This window comes from Syngnathus acus, chromosome 11, assembly GCF_901709675.1.
Source record: "Syngnathus acus chromosome 11, fSynAcu1.2, whole genome shotgun sequence".
NCBI lineage: Eukaryota > Metazoa > Chordata > Actinopteri > Syngnathiformes > Syngnathidae > Syngnathus > Syngnathus acus.
The window spans coordinates 3,095,394-3,115,384 of record NC_051096.1 but is presented as its reverse complement, the minus strand read 5'-3'; the positions used below and the strand labels follow the sequence as shown (position 1 = coordinate 3,115,384).

General features: G+C 55.0%; 2 protein-coding genes and 2 long non-coding RNA genes across 29 annotated transcripts in view; 2 read left to right on the top strand and 2 right to left on the bottom strand.

The window, feature by feature from the left end:
* The window catches only part of LOC119130302 (H-2 class I histocompatibility antigen, alpha chain-like), a 346,995-nt gene that overhangs the window by 135,079 nt on the left and 191,925 nt on the right, over window positions 1–19,991 (bottom strand). The window lies entirely within an intron of this gene.
* The window catches only part of LOC119130478, a 340,541-nt gene that overhangs the window by 132,316 nt on the left and 188,234 nt on the right, over window positions 1–19,991 (top strand). The window lies entirely within an intron of this gene.
* LOC119130460 overlaps window positions 1–19,991 on the top strand; it is a 180,183-nt gene that overhangs the window by 98,707 nt on the left and 61,485 nt on the right. The gene's annotated exons all lie outside the window — the stretch shown is intronic.
* macf1a (microtubule actin crosslinking factor 1a) overlaps window positions 1–19,991 on the bottom strand; it is a 65,655-nt gene that overhangs the window by 10,746 nt on the left and 34,918 nt on the right. For 21 of the 25 annotated variants that reach the window (XM_037263632.1, XM_037263628.1, XM_037263638.1 and 18 more), the window contains 33 exons: window positions 19,703–19,936; window positions 19,473–19,628; window positions 19,186–19,359; window positions 18,952–19,119; window positions 18,686–18,883; window positions 18,454–18,627; window positions 18,262–18,385; window positions 17,996–18,195; window positions 17,601–17,918; window positions 17,294–17,460; window positions 17,050–17,206; window positions 16,853–16,964; window positions 16,706–16,765; window positions 16,391–16,629; window positions 16,160–16,289; window positions 15,831–16,030; window positions 15,273–15,765; window positions 14,585–15,183; window positions 14,303–14,491; window positions 14,024–14,230; window positions 13,215–13,532; window positions 12,970–13,152; window positions 3,643–3,804; window positions 3,407–3,577; window positions 3,008–3,174; window positions 2,769–2,928; window positions 1,947–2,273; window positions 1,732–1,816; window positions 1,441–1,667; window positions 1,176–1,382; window positions 867–1,094; window positions 580–798; window positions 292–495 (listed from right to left, as the gene is read on the bottom strand). In XM_037263632.1, the coding sequence (XP_037119527.1) occupies window positions 292–495; window positions 580–798; window positions 867–1,094; window positions 1,176–1,382; window positions 1,441–1,667; window positions 1,732–1,816; window positions 1,947–2,273; window positions 2,769–2,928; window positions 3,008–3,174; window positions 3,407–3,577; window positions 3,643–3,804; window positions 12,970–13,152; window positions 13,215–13,532; window positions 14,024–14,230; window positions 14,303–14,491; window positions 14,585–15,183; window positions 15,273–15,765; window positions 15,831–16,030; window positions 16,160–16,289; window positions 16,391–16,629; window positions 16,706–16,765; window positions 16,853–16,964; window positions 17,050–17,206; window positions 17,294–17,460; window positions 17,601–17,918; window positions 17,996–18,195; window positions 18,262–18,385; window positions 18,454–18,627; window positions 18,686–18,883; window positions 18,952–19,119; window positions 19,186–19,359; window positions 19,473–19,628; window positions 19,703–19,936 (6,957 nt within the window). The remainder of the gene's footprint in view (window positions 1–291; window positions 496–579; window positions 799–866; window positions 1,095–1,175; window positions 1,383–1,440; window positions 1,668–1,731; window positions 1,817–1,946; window positions 2,274–2,768; window positions 2,929–3,007; window positions 3,175–3,406; window positions 3,578–3,642; window positions 3,805–12,969; window positions 13,153–13,214; window positions 13,533–14,023; window positions 14,231–14,302; window positions 14,492–14,584; window positions 15,184–15,272; window positions 15,766–15,830; window positions 16,031–16,159; window positions 16,290–16,390; window positions 16,630–16,705; window positions 16,766–16,852; window positions 16,965–17,049; window positions 17,207–17,293; window positions 17,461–17,600; window positions 17,919–17,995; window positions 18,196–18,261; window positions 18,386–18,453; window positions 18,628–18,685; window positions 18,884–18,951; window positions 19,120–19,185; window positions 19,360–19,472; window positions 19,629–19,702; window positions 19,937–19,991) is intronic. The other 4 variants (XM_037263647.1, XM_037263648.1, XM_037263651.1 and 1 more) reach the window with 1 other exon arrangement.

The following is a 19,991-nucleotide window of genomic DNA, read 5'->3' as shown; positions in this document are numbered from 1 at the left end:
GAACACGCAACCGGCGAGATGCGACGGCGTGGAGGACAGGACAAAAAGGACGTGTTGGATGGGAGACGGGACGGTTAAAGGAGGGTGGGTTAACACACGGTGCAAGTGGACGCACGAAAGGATGGAGGTGGGATGGAGGGTGGAGAAACGACAACCAGTTAAATCTGACACATGCCTTCAAAGTGCAAAAAAATGGACAGCGTCGAACAAATATGGAAAACAAAAAAAGTCTTGAATCTCATCAGCCAAACCACACTCGTGCTGTTTAGCGGTCACACGTTTGGGACCTACCTGAGCGGACTGCGACACGGCCTCGTCCAGCAGCGCCGCGCGACCTTTGACCTCATCCTTGATGGCCGAGTAGCGGCGCTCGGCATCGGTGTAGCATTGCGTCACCCGGGGACCCTCGCTCGCGCTCAGTTCGGCCAGCGGGGGGCCGATCTTGAGGAGCTTGTCCATGTGCGGCTTGTGTTCGGCGATGGACTCTCTCAGAAGCTGGACGGAGGCGGAGAAGACATTTTGAGAATCTTTTCCACACTACACGGGGGTCTTAAAATAATGACGTTTGCTCTATTTTACCCTCATCTGGTCCTGCTGCAGGCGCAGAGCGTCCGTGTCGATGGCGGGCGGCGGAAGCTGCCCGATGAGGCTCTCCGTCTCGCCCAGCCACGGCTCCAGTTCTTCGTAGGTCTCCCAGAAGCGGGTCACCAGCACCTGAGCCTGCTCCAGGGCCGCAAAGCGCTCACTGTGGTTCTGGTTGACAGCGTCGTAGCGGGCGCTCAAGGAATCCGTCTTCACCTGAAGGAGAAAAGAGGAAGCTGTTTTGGGAAAATTCTAATTGGTGGAAGAACCGGGTTCTGGCTCACCATCAGCGCGTCCTTCTGGGCGTCGCTGCACGTCTCCAGAATGTCGTCCCGAGTGGCGAGCAGCTGGTCCACGGTGTCCTTGTGGCGGATGATGTCGATGTTGAAGGCCTTCTGGACCTGCAGCTGGGCCACCGTCACGTCGGGCTCCAGGCTCAGCGGGCCTAGCGACGCCAGCTTGCGCTCCGTCTCGCCAAGCCAGGCCAGCTCGGCGTCCACCGCCTCCTCGTACTGCAATGAGGAAATTGTGTGTCAATAATAAAATAAAGAGGTGATCAGAACTCGCGAGAACTAGAAATAATCCCGCAGTACCTGCTGCGACCTCTGGATGGCGGCCTGCACGAGCTGCACCCGCTGCGTGATGGTGTCGTCGGCTTGTCGGTAGCGCTGGTTGGCGTCGGCGACCAGTCGGTCCAGACCCTCGCGGGCTCGCCAGGGCACCAAGTCCAGCAGGGCGCTGCCCACTTCGTTGAGGGTGTCCAGCACCAAACGCTTCTCGGCTGACACTTTTTTCAACTCCTATAAAGTTAAGATGATGAAAAGAAAAGTATAATCTCGCAGAGCCTCGCTGACGTACCTTCTGTCGCTCCTGGTAGGCGGGCGAGGCGTCGGGCTCCACGTCGTTGAGCTCGGCCTCCACGGCGTCCAGCCATTGGTTGAGGTCGTGGTGGGCGCTGGCGAAACGCGTGGCCAGCTGCAGCGCCTGCTCCAGCGTGCGCAGCGCTTTGCTGCTGCCCGCCGTCATCTCGGCGTAGCGAGACTTGATGCCGTCCAGTTTCTCCTGAATCAGCAGAACCTCCTCGCCTGCAAATTCCAGCCGGGCGGTCAGGTCGACGATGGAGGGAGCTGAGCGGCGCCAGATACCCACCAGTGGTCTGCTTGAGAAGAGCTTGTCCGTTCTTGACGGCCTGGTCCACTGTCTTCTTCCTGCTTACAATCTCCTCGTTGAGTGACTGTGATTGGGAAAGACAACAAACGTCATTATCGCTGACTTCATCATTTGCATTCGATTCAATACTAAAGTTTAAATGTAAACAGTGTTTGGAGTTCATTTTTCTCCGCCTGCCACCGTCGTCATCGTACCAGCGTGTGCTTGTGCTGCTCGGCCAGCACGTCGGCTTGGTAAGTCTGCACCGACACCAGCGCCAGTCGCTGGCCCACCTCGGCCAGCCAGTTGAGCACCTCCACCTCGTCCTCGCCAAAAAGCCGAGCGTTGGCCAGCGCCTGTTCCAGCAGCGCCGCCCGCCGCTCGCACCACTCGGAAAGCTGGGCGTGGCCCGAGCGGACCGCCTCCACGCGCTCGCCCAGCCAATCCCGGTCCGAGGCGGAGCTGAGCGGAGCCAGCGATTGGCTGAGGGAACGCAGGTGCGCTACGTCCGACTCTCGAGCGCGCACGTCGTCTTGGATGGCCTGGGAGGTGCGTGTGTGTGTGTGTGTGTGTGTGTGTATGTGCATGTGTGTGATAAAAAGGGACAGATAACAGAAAAGAGAACAAAGGATGGAGACAAATAAAATATGAGCATGGTGATGACAAATCATAAAGCTGAAAATCATAAACTGGAAAGACGAATGAATAATAACACACACCAAAATATGAAACAATTCAAAAAGATAAAATGAAGATGACGTTTTATGGGTCATGTTTGTGTCACACGCTGAGTGGATTGTAATTCGGACTTAGCGCTACTTAATATATCCAACTTTCATTTTGGCCAGCCAAAGCCACACTCAAAACTGCCAACAGTATTGTAAATGTTTTATTTATTTACGAGCAGCCAAAAGTGGGATCACTATTTGGCAAGATCACATTGTTTTGGTTTCAAATCGGTTCCCCCCGGCTGTATACGGTGTTAACGACCTTATAAATAGCAAAAACGTTTGAAGAAAGCTAAGAATGATGGCTACCTTGTGCTTGACGATCTGCTGGCTGATCTTAGCCGTCTGGGTTCCCATGGGCTCGGCGGAGCTGACGCGTCTCTCGGTGGCGCTCAGCCACTCGCCTAGCGGCTCCAGAGCCTCGTGGAAGTGGAGCGCCAGCACCTGCAGCTCCTCCAGCTGCCTTTGCCTAAACGCCCAAAAATGAGGAGGAGGCTCTTTATTAGCATTTGATCGCTTAGATGAACAAACCAAATCAAAGCATCTACCTGGAGCTGGCCTTGTCCAGGAGGTCGTTCCACCTCTGGGCCAGACTTTGTAGCTGGCTCTGGATCTTCTCTCGGTCCTGAGCGTCGGCGGTGGCGGCGATGCGCGCGCCCTCGGCGCGGATCATCTCCACCGTGGGCCGCCGGTCATCCAGCAGCCTCTGGAGCAGCTGGACCACCGACGCAGGAGAGTGGAATTTAAAAGCAAGCGAGCAGGATGGATGTAAACAAATGATGGCTAAACGCATTTACAAACACAGGAAATGGATGTTTGCTAAACAAATGACGCCATCCCACAAGTTCCCTGTTGCCAGTCGAATGGCTCCATTTAGCGCCGAGTCAAAACATCACCGAGATATAAATCCACAAAGGGATGATTAGTGATAGAAATCCCGCTCTCACCTTCTGCTCTTGAATCTGGGCCTTGACCACGCGGTACTCGGCCGACGGCGGCTTCTGATTGGCTACCAGCTCCTCTGTGTCGCTCAGCCAGCTGAGCAGCGGCTCCAAGGCGTCCTGGAATTTGCCACAATGCAACAGGGCCTCCTGCAGTTGGGCGATCCTCTCGGCCACCTGTCGAGCCCACCGTTACTCTTGTGTTCCCAGACATAAACGCGAGCATACTTTTCTCTCCTCACCCTCTTGTTGAGCGAGTTCCATCTCTGGTTGGTTTGGTCCAGGTCGTGCTCCAACGCCCGGGTGTCCGTGTTCTTGGCGGCGCTTTGGATCAGACCCTGGCCGACAGCGTTGACGTGCTGCAGCTTGGCTTGGACGCCGTCCACTTGCTCTCGTTCCAGAGCCTGACAATCCAGAGAAGAGTCGAGTTAGTCGTCGCTTGAATTCAACATTTGCACTTGCTCAGAACTTCTCACCTGTCAACACAAATGTATTTATTTGCTGACTCATCTTTGTTTTTAAACAGTCAGGAAGGTGAAAAATGAAGGAAGAGCACAGCCAGGAAAAACAACAATAAGCCGAGGCGAGGAGAGTTGTGTGTGTGTGTGCGCCGCGTAGATAAAGTACACACACTGCGTACTTTGTAGTTGACTTCTCCTCCTCTCTCTGGCCGCAGTCCACACACAAGCGGCGTTGTGGAGAATGTCCCACATACTTGTCATTCTTCCATTCCTCCCAACAGCACGCGACCCACAACCCACGCAGCAGACTCCATCTTTTCTTGCTCACATCTTTGTCACCCTGGAAGCACAGTTGCTTCTTCCCGATTACTTGAGCTAACCAACTCCCTTTCCCTTAAAGTTTTTCCTCCATGACCCGACCCGGTGCCTGCTATCAGACTGTTTGTCTTCAGGCTCTTTCCTTACTTCCTGCCTGCGGGCCGCTTACCCTCGCTCACTTCCTGCCTTTCAGCCCTCCATCCTTCCTGTCGTCAGCGAGCGAGGAAAACAAAGTGCGGCGCCGACATCGTGACGTGACGCCGATAACGCCGACTTACAGACCCGAAAAGCCTTCCTCGCAAGACTTTCATTTGATACGTGCATGAAATGTGGCAGAACCATTCGGCTTTGAACAGCGAAGGTGATGCTCGCCCCCCGCAGCTATCAAACAGCATGCTAACGCTACGTCCATCTGTCTGTCTAGTCTGTTTTGTCTGCAGGGCACACAAAAGCGCGCTGGCCCTTTAAATGATCCAAACGGCCTTCTGCTGGTGCACCAGCCTGCCAGCGTGCACGCCCTCCGCCTCTTATCATGCTATCAAACGCTAACGAAGGAGCTAACGCGCGTGCACGCGCGCACACTGTTTAGCTCTCACCTCCTTATCTCGAAGCAAAAGCATTCAAGCGTGGCTGAGGGTGTTTGAGGGGGGTCAGTTGACTCGAGACCTAAAAAGGACTTCATAACACTGCAGGCGTCAATGTGACCTCTATCGAACTACACAAACACCCATTTTGTTTCAAAGCAGTCCTTTGAGGGAGGCACAAAATAAACTAATAAAACAACCGCAAGAGTTTTGAAATTGCCTCAGAGAAGGAACAGAGAAACGACTGGTGGCATTTAAAGGAGGTCAGAGGCGACACGCAGACTCGGACTGATGCAAGGACAACAACAAATCACGCTAGTGCCAGATGAAAACTGCACTCCAAGCCTGTAGTTATCATATGTAGTTTTGCACGCTGGTGTGGCATGGAGGCCAGCCTGGCCATCTAATTGGACAAGTGGTCTCAGAGGGGGTCACATGGTTCACGTTTGGTGAGCCGAGATTGGAGCATACTTTTAGCTCTTACCGCACGCTGCTGCGCTAAATGCTATACTGCGAAAGAGCCACCACAAGAACAAACTCTGTCACACGCATTACGAGAAACACGGCGACATGTTCATCGGATTTGCAAACAGTGGTCAAAAAAAAAAAAAAAGTTCCAATGATCCAGACACAACAAACACACACCGGTGAATACGCCCAGCATTCGAGGTATTGTGTACTCAGGCGTAGAGTCAACAGAACCAGACAAAAGGTTCTAAACCTGACCTGAAGCAGGCTCCCACTGCTTTTAGCTCCACATACAGAAATAACACACTCGCCGCTAAACGTAGATTAGCGCTGACCTCCCACCCAAATGCCCACCGCAGACAACTCGAGGACCGCCGCGCACAAGTGCTGCGGCGCATCGAGTTGCAATCGGTTTAAAGTTGTCCCGCTCGCAAACGCGGCCGGCTAACGACGACGTCTGCATAACTTTGAGCTATTCTGAAGCATCAAACATTTAAATGGTGGCATACCTCTTCCGGTGGTTCAGTGTCGGAACATTCTGGCATCGATTCACTGTCTGATGCAGAATTTGATGTGGTGGTTCCTGTGGGACAAATCGGGGATCCTCTTAGGGATCCATCTCCCACCGGGATGGATTGGGTCTGACTAAAGAGACCTTGGAGCAGACCTGGCTCCAGTTGGTCCCAGATCGGGTCGTTGGACACAAAGTCTAGCGCCGAGCCGTCAGACTCCCAGTCGCTGTCCTCTCCCAGGACAAACTCGACCCCGTCCATCCCGGACTGAGTGCCTTCCGAATACGAGTCCAGATCTTGGATGTCTTCACAGGCCGAGCTGACATCCGAGGGACCGGGCTTGGGCCTCTCAGGTGCCGCCATGTAAACAAAACTGTCAGGGGACAGGACGGGGCCCTCCTCATCCTCGTCTTGGCCTGCGCAACATGGGGGTACCGGACTTGGGGAGCTGAAGTTTCCGAATGGGGATGGGGGGCACTCGTTTAAAAACTGAGGAGGGGCCGACACTGCCAAGTAAACAAAGCTATCTGATATTACAAAGGCTTCCGAGTCTTTAGAGACTGAGGAAGCCGCACAGGAGTCTGATTTTATGGGGCACTGAGATAAAGAAGATGCTGGGGTTGAGTGTGTGAGGTCAGAGTCCGATTCCAAGAAGGACTGAAGTAAACTAGTGGACGAGTCTGTGAGTTGAGGAGATGGAGGATGCGCGGAGTCTGATTTTGGGGTGCTTGCTTTCACCTCAGTTGTAGTTTCCAAGTTCACGTCTTGTTCCGACACATCCGCTGAGATGGAATCTGGCACCTTTGCCTCAAAGAACACGCCATCCGATTCCTCACAGGGGACCGAGGCATCCTGGCAGGAAATTTGACTGTCAACATCCTCTTGAGAGTCTTTTGGGTTTTCTTCTTCAACCATGTTGAAAAGTTCATGGGTTCCCTCGCGACTGTCCAAACTCGATTGATCAAACAGATCTCCAAAGACATTTTCTTCAAATTCCACTTCTTGCTCAGTATCCTGAAGAGCCAGAGGATCACATTGCGATGAGGCCCCGCTGTCCAGTTCTGTCCCAGTCTCTTCTGGTATTTCCTGCTCCAGTTGGAAGGTACACTCCTGCTGGTAATCGAGAGCTGCCTCTGTCATCTCCTCTTCCTCGCTTTCAAAGTCACAAGGGGCAACATCTCCGTCGTCATCGATGAAGCAGTGTTCCTTTTCACAGTCTTGCGCACGTTTGGAGTCAAAGTCTTGGAAATCAACAACATGTGATTCAGTTAGAGGAAGGGTCTCTTCACAATTTTCCCAGTCAGTATAGGATACTTCCTCCTGTTGGAGGTTCCCTCCATAAGGAAGAGAATATGGATGGAGAGGCTCGTGGTCGACACTCATTTCTACTCCCTCGTTCCCGTCCACCTCCTCCTCACACTGCCTTTCCAGCTCCAGGAAGAGGTCATCAGATTCTGCCTCTGAACTGGGGCAGGGTGACCCGCTGGGTGCCTCGGGACCTTGGAAGTCCACAGGGGGGGTCAAGACAGGCCACTGTCCAGAAGAGTTGGTTAATTCCCATCCTTCTGACGCTAATGTTTCCCATGACTGGTCCATGGTCTCCCTGTTATCCAATTTAAGGACCGCCTCCCACTCTCGCTCCTCTCGTTCAGCTCTCTCTTCCTCTGCTTTAGCTCTTTCCAGAGTCCACATGTCCTCCCTTCTCTCAGCCATCTCAACATCCTCTTGTTCTTCCAGCCCCTCCAGGATTCTGCGCTCGTCTTCTTCAAACTTGAGCTCAGAAGCCGTGCGCTCCCTGAGATTGCCTCCCCAACCCAGGAGACCTTCGTCACCATCTAAATGACTGAAGGATGGGGACAGAGGCAATCCTTGGTACGGAAGCTCTTCGTGTTCCTTCAGAAACGGGGATGGAGGATCCAGGAGATGAAGAGACTCCTCATCCTGGCTGTTCTCCTCACCCAAAAGGGGAGGCAAAGGTGGGAGAATGGGGAAGTTGTGCCTTAAGCCCACTGGGGTATTCTTCCCCGGTATCATCACACGGGGCCACGTGCGGGCCTTGGTGGGTGGACAGAAGACCGGTTTTGGTGGAAGGAGAGGCGCATCGTCATCCTGATCCTGTTCTAAAAGAGGGGAATCCCGCTCGGAATCTGACGTCTTAACTAATTCGACCGTTTCCTCGACGATTTGCTCAATTCCGCTCTTAGAAGAACTAATAGTCCGTTTGTGCCCCGAATTTTTTCTGGGGCTCCTCTGAAAGGATTGCTCAGAAGTTCTAAATATGAAGCCCGAGTCTTTGGAAGGTGAGGACAACGGGTCACGTTTAGCTTTGTGCGATAAAAGCTGTTTTGGTTTGCAGGGATGCTGCAGGAGAAGCGGGATGGGGAAACCGACGGGTGATGAAGAGACGGGAGGCGTGTGAGGGGTGGATGAAGATGGCGAGGGCGTGTAAGGTGGCAAGGAAGGCGTGGAGGAGCTCGGCGTACACGGGCGGATCAGCTGAACGGGTGAAATCGGAGAGTGAGGCAGGCCTGCCGCCGACGTACGCTTTTCTGAACATTCCACACCCGTGAACTCCAATCTCTCGGCAAAGTCTGGAAAGGTTGGCGATATAAAAGCTTTCCAAGAGCGACGGTTCGGGTTGTCCCGCTTCTCTCCGGCCTGGTGCCGCCTCTTAGCCACCAGAGATACTCCCGAGGCAGAGGTCGAAGTCGGATTAGTCAGACTTGAAGTCACAATGCCCACAGGGGGTGAAATCATCTGAGCGTCACCGGTTAGCTTGAGGGCATCAAAGATGACCCTCTCGTCCAATTTCCGGGGTCCTCCGGGGTTGTCCAAAGCCCGAGAGACAAAAACCCCTCCGAGGTCGGCTCCGATAGTCCCGTTGCTGGACAGCGTGCTCCCTTCGCCTCGGATCTCCCCGCCCGAGCCCAGAGTGCTTCGTGAGGGTTGGCACATCTTGGCCCCTTGATCGATCTGCTCGTTGATGCGCATGGTGTCATATATGGACCTCTGCGGGACGTAGCAATCCTCGATGTAGGCCTCCTCCTCGTCGCCTTTGCTCAGACAACGGGGGCTTTGCTGGAGACAGTCGGGGCGACTCAGGGGCTTCCCCATGTTTGCTTCAGCGGCTTTGGCGTGGCGCAAAAAGCCACGCGGGAGCTCGTTTGAAGTGCAGCAGATGGCGAATCAAAAACAACACACACAGTCTCTCGGAAGAAAGCCACAAAACGGCAGCATGCATTTGGAGTGGTCTCATCCGCTATGTCACCTCGACAGCTGTGCGATTACGCCGTCTTTGTGCGATGCTGCGTGGCACCGGAGAGGGAGCGACACGGGCGGCCCTCCCTCTCGGCACCATATTAATCACAAGTCGTGTTTACTTAAGACGAGCGAAGGCTGCCGGTGCGGAACAAGAGTCATCGTCGCCTCCGCCGTACAAAGTCCAAGACGAGACGATAACGCCCCTTTGTGCCGCCTTGACGAGAGAGGAGCGCGGTGGCGGCGTCCATAGTCAGAAAGTCATTCTGCGGCCGACGTTTGGCTCTTCCTGCCGCTTCCCCATGTCGGTGTCAAAGTGTAAAAAGTCTCCTTTTAAGGTGACAAAAGGCGCACGCTTATCCGCAAAGCGTACAAAGTGCAGAAGAAGAACGTCAATGCTACCTTCTGTCCTTCCCCCTGTCACAAAGAATTCGGGATTTGTCTCCGGAATCTCAGACGTGTCTGCACCATAGCAACGGGAAAAAGAACATTTGATCAAGATGCGGAACAAAAGAGGACAACGTGGTTTCCCTTTGGAGGCAAGTCTCTCATCCCAGCTTCATCCACAGCTCCTGGGGGAGACGTGGTCCAGCAAGTCCAAAGATCAAAATAAAGGGGCGGGTGTTGAATCCCAATCCAGCGAGGTATCCAAAGGGGGGGGGGGGCAGAGACCCAGACAGCCCTCACAGCCTTGTTGCCAGCTTTTGGGGTTGCAGAATCCCGAGACGCTTCTCTCACTGTTTCCCCCACCAGCTTGCTACTCTCTCTCTTTCTCTCTCCGGGAAACAAAGTGCCACGCAGTTCCCCCTTTTCTCCTCCTTTGCTTTTCTTTTCTTTCTGCCGTGTGTGCTGCCAAGCTGTGCTCTCTGCCTCTTGCCGGGCGGCCGCACAGCAACTCAAATGGTTTGCAGCTGCTAAAAAAATCTCACTCTCGCTCTCTCGCCGTCTAACTCCCACCCCCTCTCTCTCTCTCGCCGTCGCTCTCCCTCGCTCGATGTTTGTATTTGAATCCAGCTCCGTTTGTTCTGTTTCCTGCACGGCTATTAAAACACAGGAAGTGCTCCAATCGTGCTGGTTTCCTGTTTTAAAGAAAAAAATGGAACGCTAGATAGGAGCTTGAGAGAAAGTTTAAACAGCGGAGAATCGACACGCCAGCCGATCAGAGGAGGAATGAGCAAAATAAGGTTGGCGAGAACTCCCGTCGAGACGCCACAAGAAGCTCGACACGTGATGAGTGTCTTTCCCAGCGGCAAGGCAACAGTCCAGGCTTTGTTGAGCTTCTCCTTTGCCCCAATTAAGTGCATCAACTTGACAAAAGTGGCCGATTCACACACGCAGACAAGCTCCACTTGCGCATTCCCGACTGAAACTCAACCCGGGGCTGGGGGAGACCGGGGCGGGCGTCAGTGGGAGAGGCCGGGCGGGGTTGCGGTCTGGATCTTCAGAATTCCACACAAAACATGGAGAGGCTAGCTTCTTAAAAGCGCTGCCGTATTGTTGTCGCCATGTTATCTGGAGGCTCAGGCTTCCCAGGGACACGTGTGTGTGCTTCCGCCAGCTTGGTCCGGCATACTGGGGGCAACCGTGGCCTGCATGTCAACTGTGCTAAATACTCTGGTCTTTCTCTTTGCCACTACCGGCACACACGCAGTTGCGCTGCAGCTGTCACTGCTGCAGCTCAGGCTGGGTGGAAACAAAAGCGGTTTGTGGCCACTTTGTTGCACGCACCCACGTACAAACACACACACAAGCCGCCCGCCACCGTTTCAATGCCCGACTTCAATCCAGACAACCAAGGAGCCATTTATTACAATTGGGTGGGGGGCAATATATCTCTTAAGACATTTGCTCAAGCTCTGACCTTACAGAGCTGCGATATTAGTTTCGTGATTGATGGCGAGCCATTCAACTAAAAAAAAAAAAAAAATCAAGACACCAAAATGGCAGACTTCTTCATAGCTTCCTCCCGATTGGCCCATTTCGTCTTTGCCTTAACATTAACGCAGCGAGCCCGACTCCTGGCCGACGCGCAACTTGACGGAAACTATGTGTACGCGCACACACCGAGTTTTGATACGCACATGTGAATAATGCGGCGCGGAGTTTCCACGTCGTAAACATTTAAGAGCACACTCGAGCACACACACACACACTTAAAAGGTGCAAATACGAACGAAAGGCATGCGTGCGAGTAATAAAGGGACGCTACTCGGACCTTCCTACTAGCTGACCTTCTCCCCAGACAAAAGATGATATTAAATTTCAGTACGAATATAAAAAAAAAAAAGGGGGTAGGCGGGACGAGCCTTGGCATACTAAGCTAATTCACAACAGCTGAGGCAACACACAACCTGGAAGTGGAGCACACACACACACATATTTTTTAAAATATTCACTTCAAACATAGATGACATTTTCCTACATTTGGCACAGAGGAGACATGTGTGTCGTGGGAAAACTTAGCAAATGGAGTTTTACAGAAATGATGTCAAGTGACAGCAATCCAGTTACTTTTTGTCTCCGTTTCTTGACAGGACAACTGGTCTGACCCACTTTAGCTTACGCCCATTATCTAATAGACACTGTGTGTGTGTGTGTGTGTGTGTGTGTGTGTGTGTGTGTGTGTGTGTGTGTGTGTGTGTGTGTGTGTGTGTGTGTGTGTCACAATGACTCATTGGCTAAGCGGTTGTCCGTGGAGACGCCAACAAGGTGTCGGATGAAAAGATGGAGTAACGTTAGCAGGGGGAAGCCAACGATGTGAAAAGGAGGTGAGGGTGGGAAAAAGATGTGCGGTCATCATTTACACACACACACACACACACACACACACACACACAGACACACACTTTCTCTTCTGCATTTGTGTGTAACTGTGTCAGGCTGTCAGCTGCACATCAGTTCTGATGCCGCACCCTAATATGTTGTAAATGCGTGGACAGCTGAGATTCCTGCGCCGTCCGGAAAAAGACGCCAAGGAATCAGAAGCATCCGGCGGCCATGTTTAAATTAAAGTCTGGTGGGAAACAGGCGCACCTCACCGCCACCGTGACCCCCCTCTCCCCTTTCTTTGCGCCCCACCCATTCTTTGAGGCAGGCAGTATGACATCATGGCTGTGGATTGGGAAAGGGTCGTCGGGGGAGGGGAGGCCAGACAGATTTTGGGGTGGAGGGGGATCGCTTACATGCACATGAGGAGTGACAATGGAGGGGTGGGGGGGGTCACTTCTTCCCACCAGCAAGTTTTAATTGCACTCTTAAAAGTTTGAGCACACTTATTGGCAGGAGACTAAGATCTCTTGGCTGCTATTCTTAACTCAATATACTTGACTAAATGACCCCCCTCCCATGACCCGCCCCCCCCCTCCCCAGTAGGACACAGCCTATCCATGTTAAATTCCAAATCTATCACGAGTAGACCCACCAAAACACAGAAAGTCTGCCATTTTGGTTTCAAGCGGCCGTTTGGTGACTCACAAAAGTTCGGCTGACTGAGCTCAATGCCAACCATCTTGCGCGTGACCATGGTGGGAGTGTAACAAAGCGGCAGAATGAGGAGAAAACGTGGGATTGTGAAAACCGAGGACGGCGCTGCGCTATTCCGTCCTCCTACGCGCGCTCGCAGCGGCGGAGGCGCTTTCTTTCTTTTTCTTCACCGGCCGGGAGAAAGAAAAGCACACCGGAATGTTTCAAGCGGCCTATCGCATGAGCCATCCATCACTTTGGAAAATGACACACGCACCCCCTCATCATGTCTCCTGGGACCTCACAGGAAGTGACATCACAGCCATAAAATGTGCTCTTTAGCGATGGCGTGGCGACCGAAAGAAAAAAAGTCATAAAAAATAAAAGCAAAGTGCATTCCTGTGGTCAGCGACACATTTTCAAGAGCAGCAGAAGGACACAAGATGGTCAAGATTGAAACGCTCCAATCACAACGCAGCAACAAAGAGAAAGGAAGCAGGTCTGACCTTAAAGTCGCCGAGCTGCTGCTTGATGACGTCCACCTCGGACCCCACGGCGGCCTGCGCGTTCAGACCCTGCTCGGCGGCCCCTAGCAGGCCTTGTAGCTCGCCCACCAGCCGGTAGAAGTCGCCCACCCGCTCGGAGGCGTCCTGGATCTGCACCAGACGCGCTTGTCCGCGCTCGCCCAGCTGCAACCCACGTCAGAATTATTATCATACAAAATGCCACAGCCGGGCCGTCTCGCTCTCACCTTGCCGGCCTGGCGCCCGAGCGCCTCGGTCTCGCGCCTGAGGGCCAGCAGGTCGGGCGAGGAACCCTCGCGGCGCAGCATGGCCGTGCACTCGGCGGCGTGCGTCTCCAGCTCGCCGCGCAGGCCGGCCAGACGGGACAGGAAGCCGGCCAGCGTGTCCGCCTGCGAGGCCAGCGAGTCGGCGTCGCGGCCGACGGGGCCCAGCGAGTCCAGCTCGTCGTCCAGGTCGGCCAGGCGCGAGAAGACGTCGCGCACGTGCGCCTGGACCTCGCCCACGCCGTGGAGACGCGACTCCAGCGCCGAGCAACACTGCTCCAGCTGATTGAGCGAGAAGAGCGGAAAATCAAGTTGGAGAATTTGGCACATGCATAAAAATATGTAGAACTTTTCAACTAAAATGCATTTAACACGAGAATATTGAGTGTCTTTTGCATATGTGACACACCCCAAAATGGATGGCAAGAAACGGCGCTGTATTCACCAATACAGAAGATTTGCATCAAACCTGAGCAGCGCAGGTGTGCCTAATAAAGTGACCGTTGGGATGTAAATAGGGCAGGGCGGCCGCTGCCGAGCGCCGGTTTACATTTCACACGCTCCAAAGTCCACAATGACCATATACGGGCGTAGGAAGTCAAAAAGCCAAACGGCTTCAGTAGCTCTGCTTTCTTTCGGCGTGATTAATGCGCACGCACACGCAAAATATTTTGCTCATCTGTGCAGCATCACTCATTCTGCTGCAATGTTTACATTTGCCGGGCCTCTTGTTTGGACAACGGTGCAATCAAGTCTTTTTTTTTTTCTCTCACCTTGCTGCTGACGTCGTCAAACTCGCTCTGGGTGTGTTTGGCCTGCTCTTGCAGCCTCTGGGTGCCCTCAGCGCCGCCTTCCGGCCTCTGGGGGGCGTCCTGCACCAGCCCCTGAGCCAGGTCGCGCAGGTAGACCACCTGAGGCTGCAGGCATGTAAGGTTCTCCTGCTGGCTCCTCAGCCTTTCCAAACTCTTTGCGCTACAAGCCTGAAACAAAGACATCAGGACGTTTAGAGCAGGCATTAAAAATGAGCATTATATTGTTGTCGTCACTGGTACCTGAGGTCCTAGCGCCTCCTGAACTTCGATTTGGTGTTTGGCGGCCTCCAGGCGTCTCTCCACCGCTTGCCGACCTTCCTCGAACTCCTTGAGGCGGCCCGAGAGTTCCTCGAGCTGCGACGTGCGACCGAGGAGACGCTCGCTAAGGGCGTCCAGACGCCGGTTCAACTGCGCCTTCTCGTCTCGGACCTGAAGAGAACGTGTGGAAGGCACGCTAGGTACGAGGTAGCTTGTGCAATGCCGAAAGGTATTCAAAAATTGAGCTGATGCGGAACGTCGTACCTCGTCGTCTCCGACACAACACTGCTCCAGCAGCTGATCGGCGGCGGCGTTGAAGGCCTCCAGTTGGGGTTGTCGTCTCTCTAGGTCTAGTGCGAGCCCCCTGGCTTTCTGCAGGGCGTCATCCAAGCCCGCCGTGTCGAGCGACGGCTGGATCTCCGCCTCTTTCTCCTCGCATTCTTCCAGCCAGGGAGCCAACTCGGTCTTGTGCCGTTGGTAGCTTTCCGCCTTGCTCAGGGTACTTTTCAGTCGGTTTTCCCGCTCCGCCAGCCGCCCGTTGACGTCCTCCCAGTCCTGCCGGAGGTGTGTCAGGCGGGACTGAAGGGCGGCGCGCTCGTCGCCGCCGGCGGGCAGGGCGGCCAGCAGCGACACGCCCTCGGCCTGGATCAGCTCGTAGGGGCCCCGTTGGGCGGCGATGGAGCGCTGGAGGTCGGCGGCGGTGGACAGCAGCGAGCGGACCGCCTCGGGATGGCAGGGCAGCGCGTCCAGCGACGAGTCCCGGAGCTCCACCTGCTCGTCCAGCCACGAGCGCACGTCCGCGAACATTTGCTGGAACTGCTGCGTAGATGATAGAGCGGCCTGCAGCTGAGACAGACCGTCCGCTAGGGAGAAGACAAAGAAAAGTTAAATCAATAGTGCTACAGCTATCAAAGATTAATTTGATTAATTTCAGAAATGGCATTTTGTGCACCTGCGCGTTCCTCCAAGCTCTTGAGCGGGCCGCTGACGCTCTCCAGCCTCTTCTTCAGCTCGTCCTTCAAGTAAGGTTCGGCCACGATGGCGCTCAGCTCTTGGCACAGCCGCTCGGCCTCGGCCAGCTCGCCGCGTCGCCTCTCCAGTTCCGAGCGGATCTCGCCCGTTTCCTGCAGGCGCTGCCTGAGCGCCTCGGGCCGAGCGCTCAGCTCCGCCTGGCCGTCCAGACGCTCGGCGAGCGCCGCCGCGCTGGCGGAGAGCTCGCGCAACAACGCCTGGTAGCGCTCGCTGGTGCCCTGCGCCTGGTCGATATGCTCCGAGCGTTGGTCCAGTTTGCCCGTCAGGTCGCGCCACTGCCGGGAGACCGAGTCCAGCTCGGCCCGGACCTCCTCCTGCTCTTTGGGGTCCTGCGTCTGCGAGAGGATGCCCTCGGCCGACTGGGTGAGCTGCTCGAACTGTGGGCGACGAGTCTCAAACTCCCGCAGCATGAACTAGAACAAGGTGCCGTTTGTCAATCTCCAATTCAGTTGTGTTGAACTTTTGTGTGCACACAAACCTGCACTTGTTGCTTCTGGGTGTTGAGCATGTTGGGGTCGATGCTGAGAGGTCCGAGCACGCTCATCATGAGCTCCTTCTCACGCAGCCACGGGCCCAGTTGAGATGCAGCCGCGGTAAAGCTGCCCAGCCGGTCGGCGCACGCCTCCAGCTCCGCCTGACGCTGCGATGCCGTCTGATTGGCCGCGAGCCAACGGGAGTCTGAGGGAATGGCAGAGATGACTTAAGAGTGTCCGGAATGGTTTCTTGCTCTTCTGATGAAAACGTCATTTGTGACGAGTGTGTGGTGATGTAAAATGGGGGTTTCCGTGAGTAGTCGGTAGCACATACCAATCTCCTGCAGCTGTTGCCGCCACGCGTCGGCCTCGGGGGAGTCGGGGTTGTCGGCGATGAGCTTCCTCAAGGTTCCCTTGAGCTCCTCCACCCTGGCCGAGTGCTCGGCCAACTCCGACAGCAGCGCCTGGCCGTCATTAGATGTTCGGTCATCTAAGATTAGTATTCGGTTGTGCTTCTCCGGCATAAACATACCGCTGCAGCACAATCATAAAAATCACAACTGACCTTGTTCTCCTGGGCCTGGGCGCGCACCACTTCTGGCTTGGATGGTGAGGCAGCGTGTCCCTGCGCGAGGTTCTTCTCTTTGTCCTTCAGCCAGCTCTGCAGTTCCTCTGCGCCTTGCCTAGCCTGCTGCCTCTGTTCCAGCGAGGCCCGCTGGCGGCCCAGGCGTTCCGTCAGGTCCGCGCCCAGGGCCTCGTGTCGGGCGTTGACGTCAGACACGGCCACTTGGATCTCCGTCAGGTCTGAGGGGACACGGGACGAGAAACATGAGGATGAGAAGCGCTGCAACATGCAAGCGGATGCATTTGGCATTCGAACCTTTGCAAGTATGAATGCCGTTGACGCTGCCGGGAGCAGAGCCGTTGATTTGGGGAGCACCTGTGACACACACACACACACAAAAAACGAATGAAAAACATTGTAAATGGATGTTCTCATTCAGGAGAATGGAAGAGCGTCTCTTACCTGCTTTACTCTGCGGTGTCGTGATGTCGATGACTTGCGCCTCCAGCTCGGAGCCGCTCTTGTTCAACTCCTGCACCCTGGACGCCTGCGACTCCCACTCCTTCAACAGCTCCTGAAGGCATCATCATGTTGGGATTAAAGACGGGTCCCCGAAGGCGGCACACGCAGGCGTGTGGCGTGTTGGCGGACGGACCCACCTGCAGCTGCTGCACTCGCCTCTGCAGCGCCTCCGTGTCCAAGGCGACTTCCTTGGCGGGCAGCTGCTCCTGCGCCGCCTGCAGCCACCGGAGGACGGAGCCGGAGAGCCCGCGAAAGTGGAGCAGCTGCTGCTCACAAGCCAAAATGGCCGCCATTCTATGGACACAGTTAGATGTTTGTCACCATTTCAGCTTTTCACGATAAATACGAGGCTCCAAGAACACATTTGCTGTCTTTCCTTACCTTTGGTTGACGTCGTCCTCCAGTTGCTTGAAGTCGTCCGACACGCCTTTGACGTGTCCCAGCAGGCTTTGCGTGCGACCCACAACTTGTGACGTGCTGACTTCTTCTGCCAAGTCGCAGAAGGACTTGAGCTGAGGAGCTTCCTGTTGCAGCTCTGACTTCACTTCCTGTCCGAAAGACCAGCAAAGCATGTTGAAACTTGGGCTGGCTGATGAATGCATCTTTGAACGTGTTTATAGCATGTGGGAGGGGTCGCTGTTTTTCGTTTACAAACATTCACATCTGCAGAAAGTATGACTGTGCTGACCTCCACCGTCTGCCTGTAGTCGTCCACGCTTCGATCGGGTTGCCCCGCCGGGCTCAGAGACTTGGCGCGACTCTGGATGAAGACCCGCAGGTCGGCCGCCAGTCGCTCGTAGCTCTCCAGTCGGGGCAGCAAGCGTTTAAGCTCCGCCTCCCGCTCGGCTTGGCTGACCTGAGCGGCGGCGAACCTTCGCGTCAGCTCGTCCAGCGCTCCCTGCAGGCCCGATGCCGTAGAGGCGTCGGGGCTCTGGAGCAGCTTGGAGACCGAGTCCCGTGTGGCCTCCACGCTGCCTTGCCGTGAGAGCAGCTCCTGGCGAAGTTTCTGGGGAGGGATAAATTGGTTTGAAAAATGTTGGTCCTCAACCTCAGATGTTCTTCTGACTTGCCAAGTTGTCCTACCTGGTTCTGAGTGAGGGCATCTTGGAGCGCCTGCGCCGTGGGCTCCACAGGCGCGGGGTCCAAATCTAGCGTGTCGAGCCAGGCCAGCAGAGCCTTCAAGCCCTCCTGCACGCTCACAGACTGGGCCACGGCCGTTTGGAGCTGCTCGGCCCGTTCCGATACGGACGCCGACAAAGACGAGAACCTCTTCTCTAAACCGTCTGAAGGAGAAAAACGAGAGAAGACTGAATGGAAGCCGAGGTTCTATTGGGGGCGGTGCGCCGTACCTGCGGCGCACAGGATGTCCACGGCCTTCAGGGAGGGAGACTCGTCGGCGCTGACCAGAATTCTTCCGGCTCGCTTCACCTTTTCCAATTGGACCGAACGCTCGGCCAGCTCGTCCTGTAGCAGCTGAAATGGACGCAGAAGAAAATGCTCGCCATTGTCTCGCATGGAAAAACTATTTTGGGAGGCTTTACCTGGACTTGCCGCAGCGTGTCCTGCAGGTCATGGGGGTCGGTGTCCCCGCCGGACTTGGCGATGCTTTGGTTCTGTTCCTGGGCGCTGAGCCACGAGTGGAGCGAGACCACCTCGTCCTGGTACTGCTGGTAGCGCTCCAGCAGGCCCGACAGGCGGCCGCCCAACTCTGACGACTGCGACAAAGTGTTTGTCAACATCTTTGCACCACCATCTTCTCCATAAAGTGCTCACCTTGGCGTGGAGTGAGGTATATCGGTGGTTAGCGTCTTGCAGCTTGTCGGTCACCAGCTGCTTGGTGGCTTCCAGAGCGGCAGCATCGCCGGCGCCCTCTTGCTGCTCGAGAACGCCCTGACAGGAGTCCAGGACCTTCTGACCCGAGATGGAGACGAAGCGCAGGTCGGCCTTGTGGCAGATGACGTCCTCGGCCAGCTGTGGAACACCATGAAAACATGAGTTGAGTTGCTAAGCAATACGAGTCATGGACAAGGCTTCACTACCTTTCTGTGTTCCTCCAGCCGGTTCTTCAGTTCTTGAGCGTCCGTTTCGCCTTCCCCCAAACATTTCAGCTCCTGTTCGCTCTGCTCCAGCCAGGCGCTCAGATCGCCGTGTTCCTGGAGATACTTTGCCAGCTCGTCCTTCAGCGCCTCAGATTTCCTCAGTCGCTCCTGAAAGCGGCCAGACCGAAAGTTTAGTAGAGCTCGTTGTTTCCGTGGAGCATTTTCAAAGTCTACCTGGCAGCCGTGAAGCTTCTGTTGGTGTTCGGCCTGCAGCCGGTCCAGCGTGGCTCGCAGTCGTCGCTTCTCCTCAGGAGGAACTGTGGAGTCGGGTTGTTCCAGCAACGTGCGAGCTGACTGGCTGATTTGGAGGAGCTGGGCCTGCTGAGCCTGCAGCCTCTGAAGCTCGGCCTGCGTCACAGAAGAGCCAACAGCATGTCATCGGCACGTTAAAAAACTGAGACTGGAAGAGTCACAGAAAGGCACCAGACATTTTGGTGAGGAGCGTTTATTAGCATACAGACCTGCAGCGCCCCCGTGTGGCATGTGACGGCATCGTCGGGCTGCGAGGAGGGCAGGTCGGTGACGTCGTGAGCTGCTGATACATGAGCGGCTGACAAGTCCTTCAGCAGCGAGTCTATCTGGTCCTGGGTCTGCTGAAGCTCCTCAAAAGCTTTTGCCTAAAAATTAAATCAGGAATAAATAAATAAAGCTGCAAAAGATATTGATCAAAAATATTTAGAGACATTCTCACCTTCTGCGTGTTGTGCTGCAACATGGCGCTGACGGAAGCGTCCACCTCCGTCACGGACGCTTTGGCCGCTTCCGTCAGGGCGGCATACTGCTCTTTCATCTGCGCTAGCGCCACCTGCAGGCCCTCTCGCTCTTCTGCACTTAAGCTTTCCCGTCGCTCGGCCAGCAAGTCCTCCGCCGAGCGGATGGCCTCGGCCACGTCTTCCGCACGGCTCCGGAGGTCCTTCTGTACTTCCTGAAAAGAGACACCCATGGTAAAAAAAAAAAACGAATTTCGGTCCAAGAGTGGA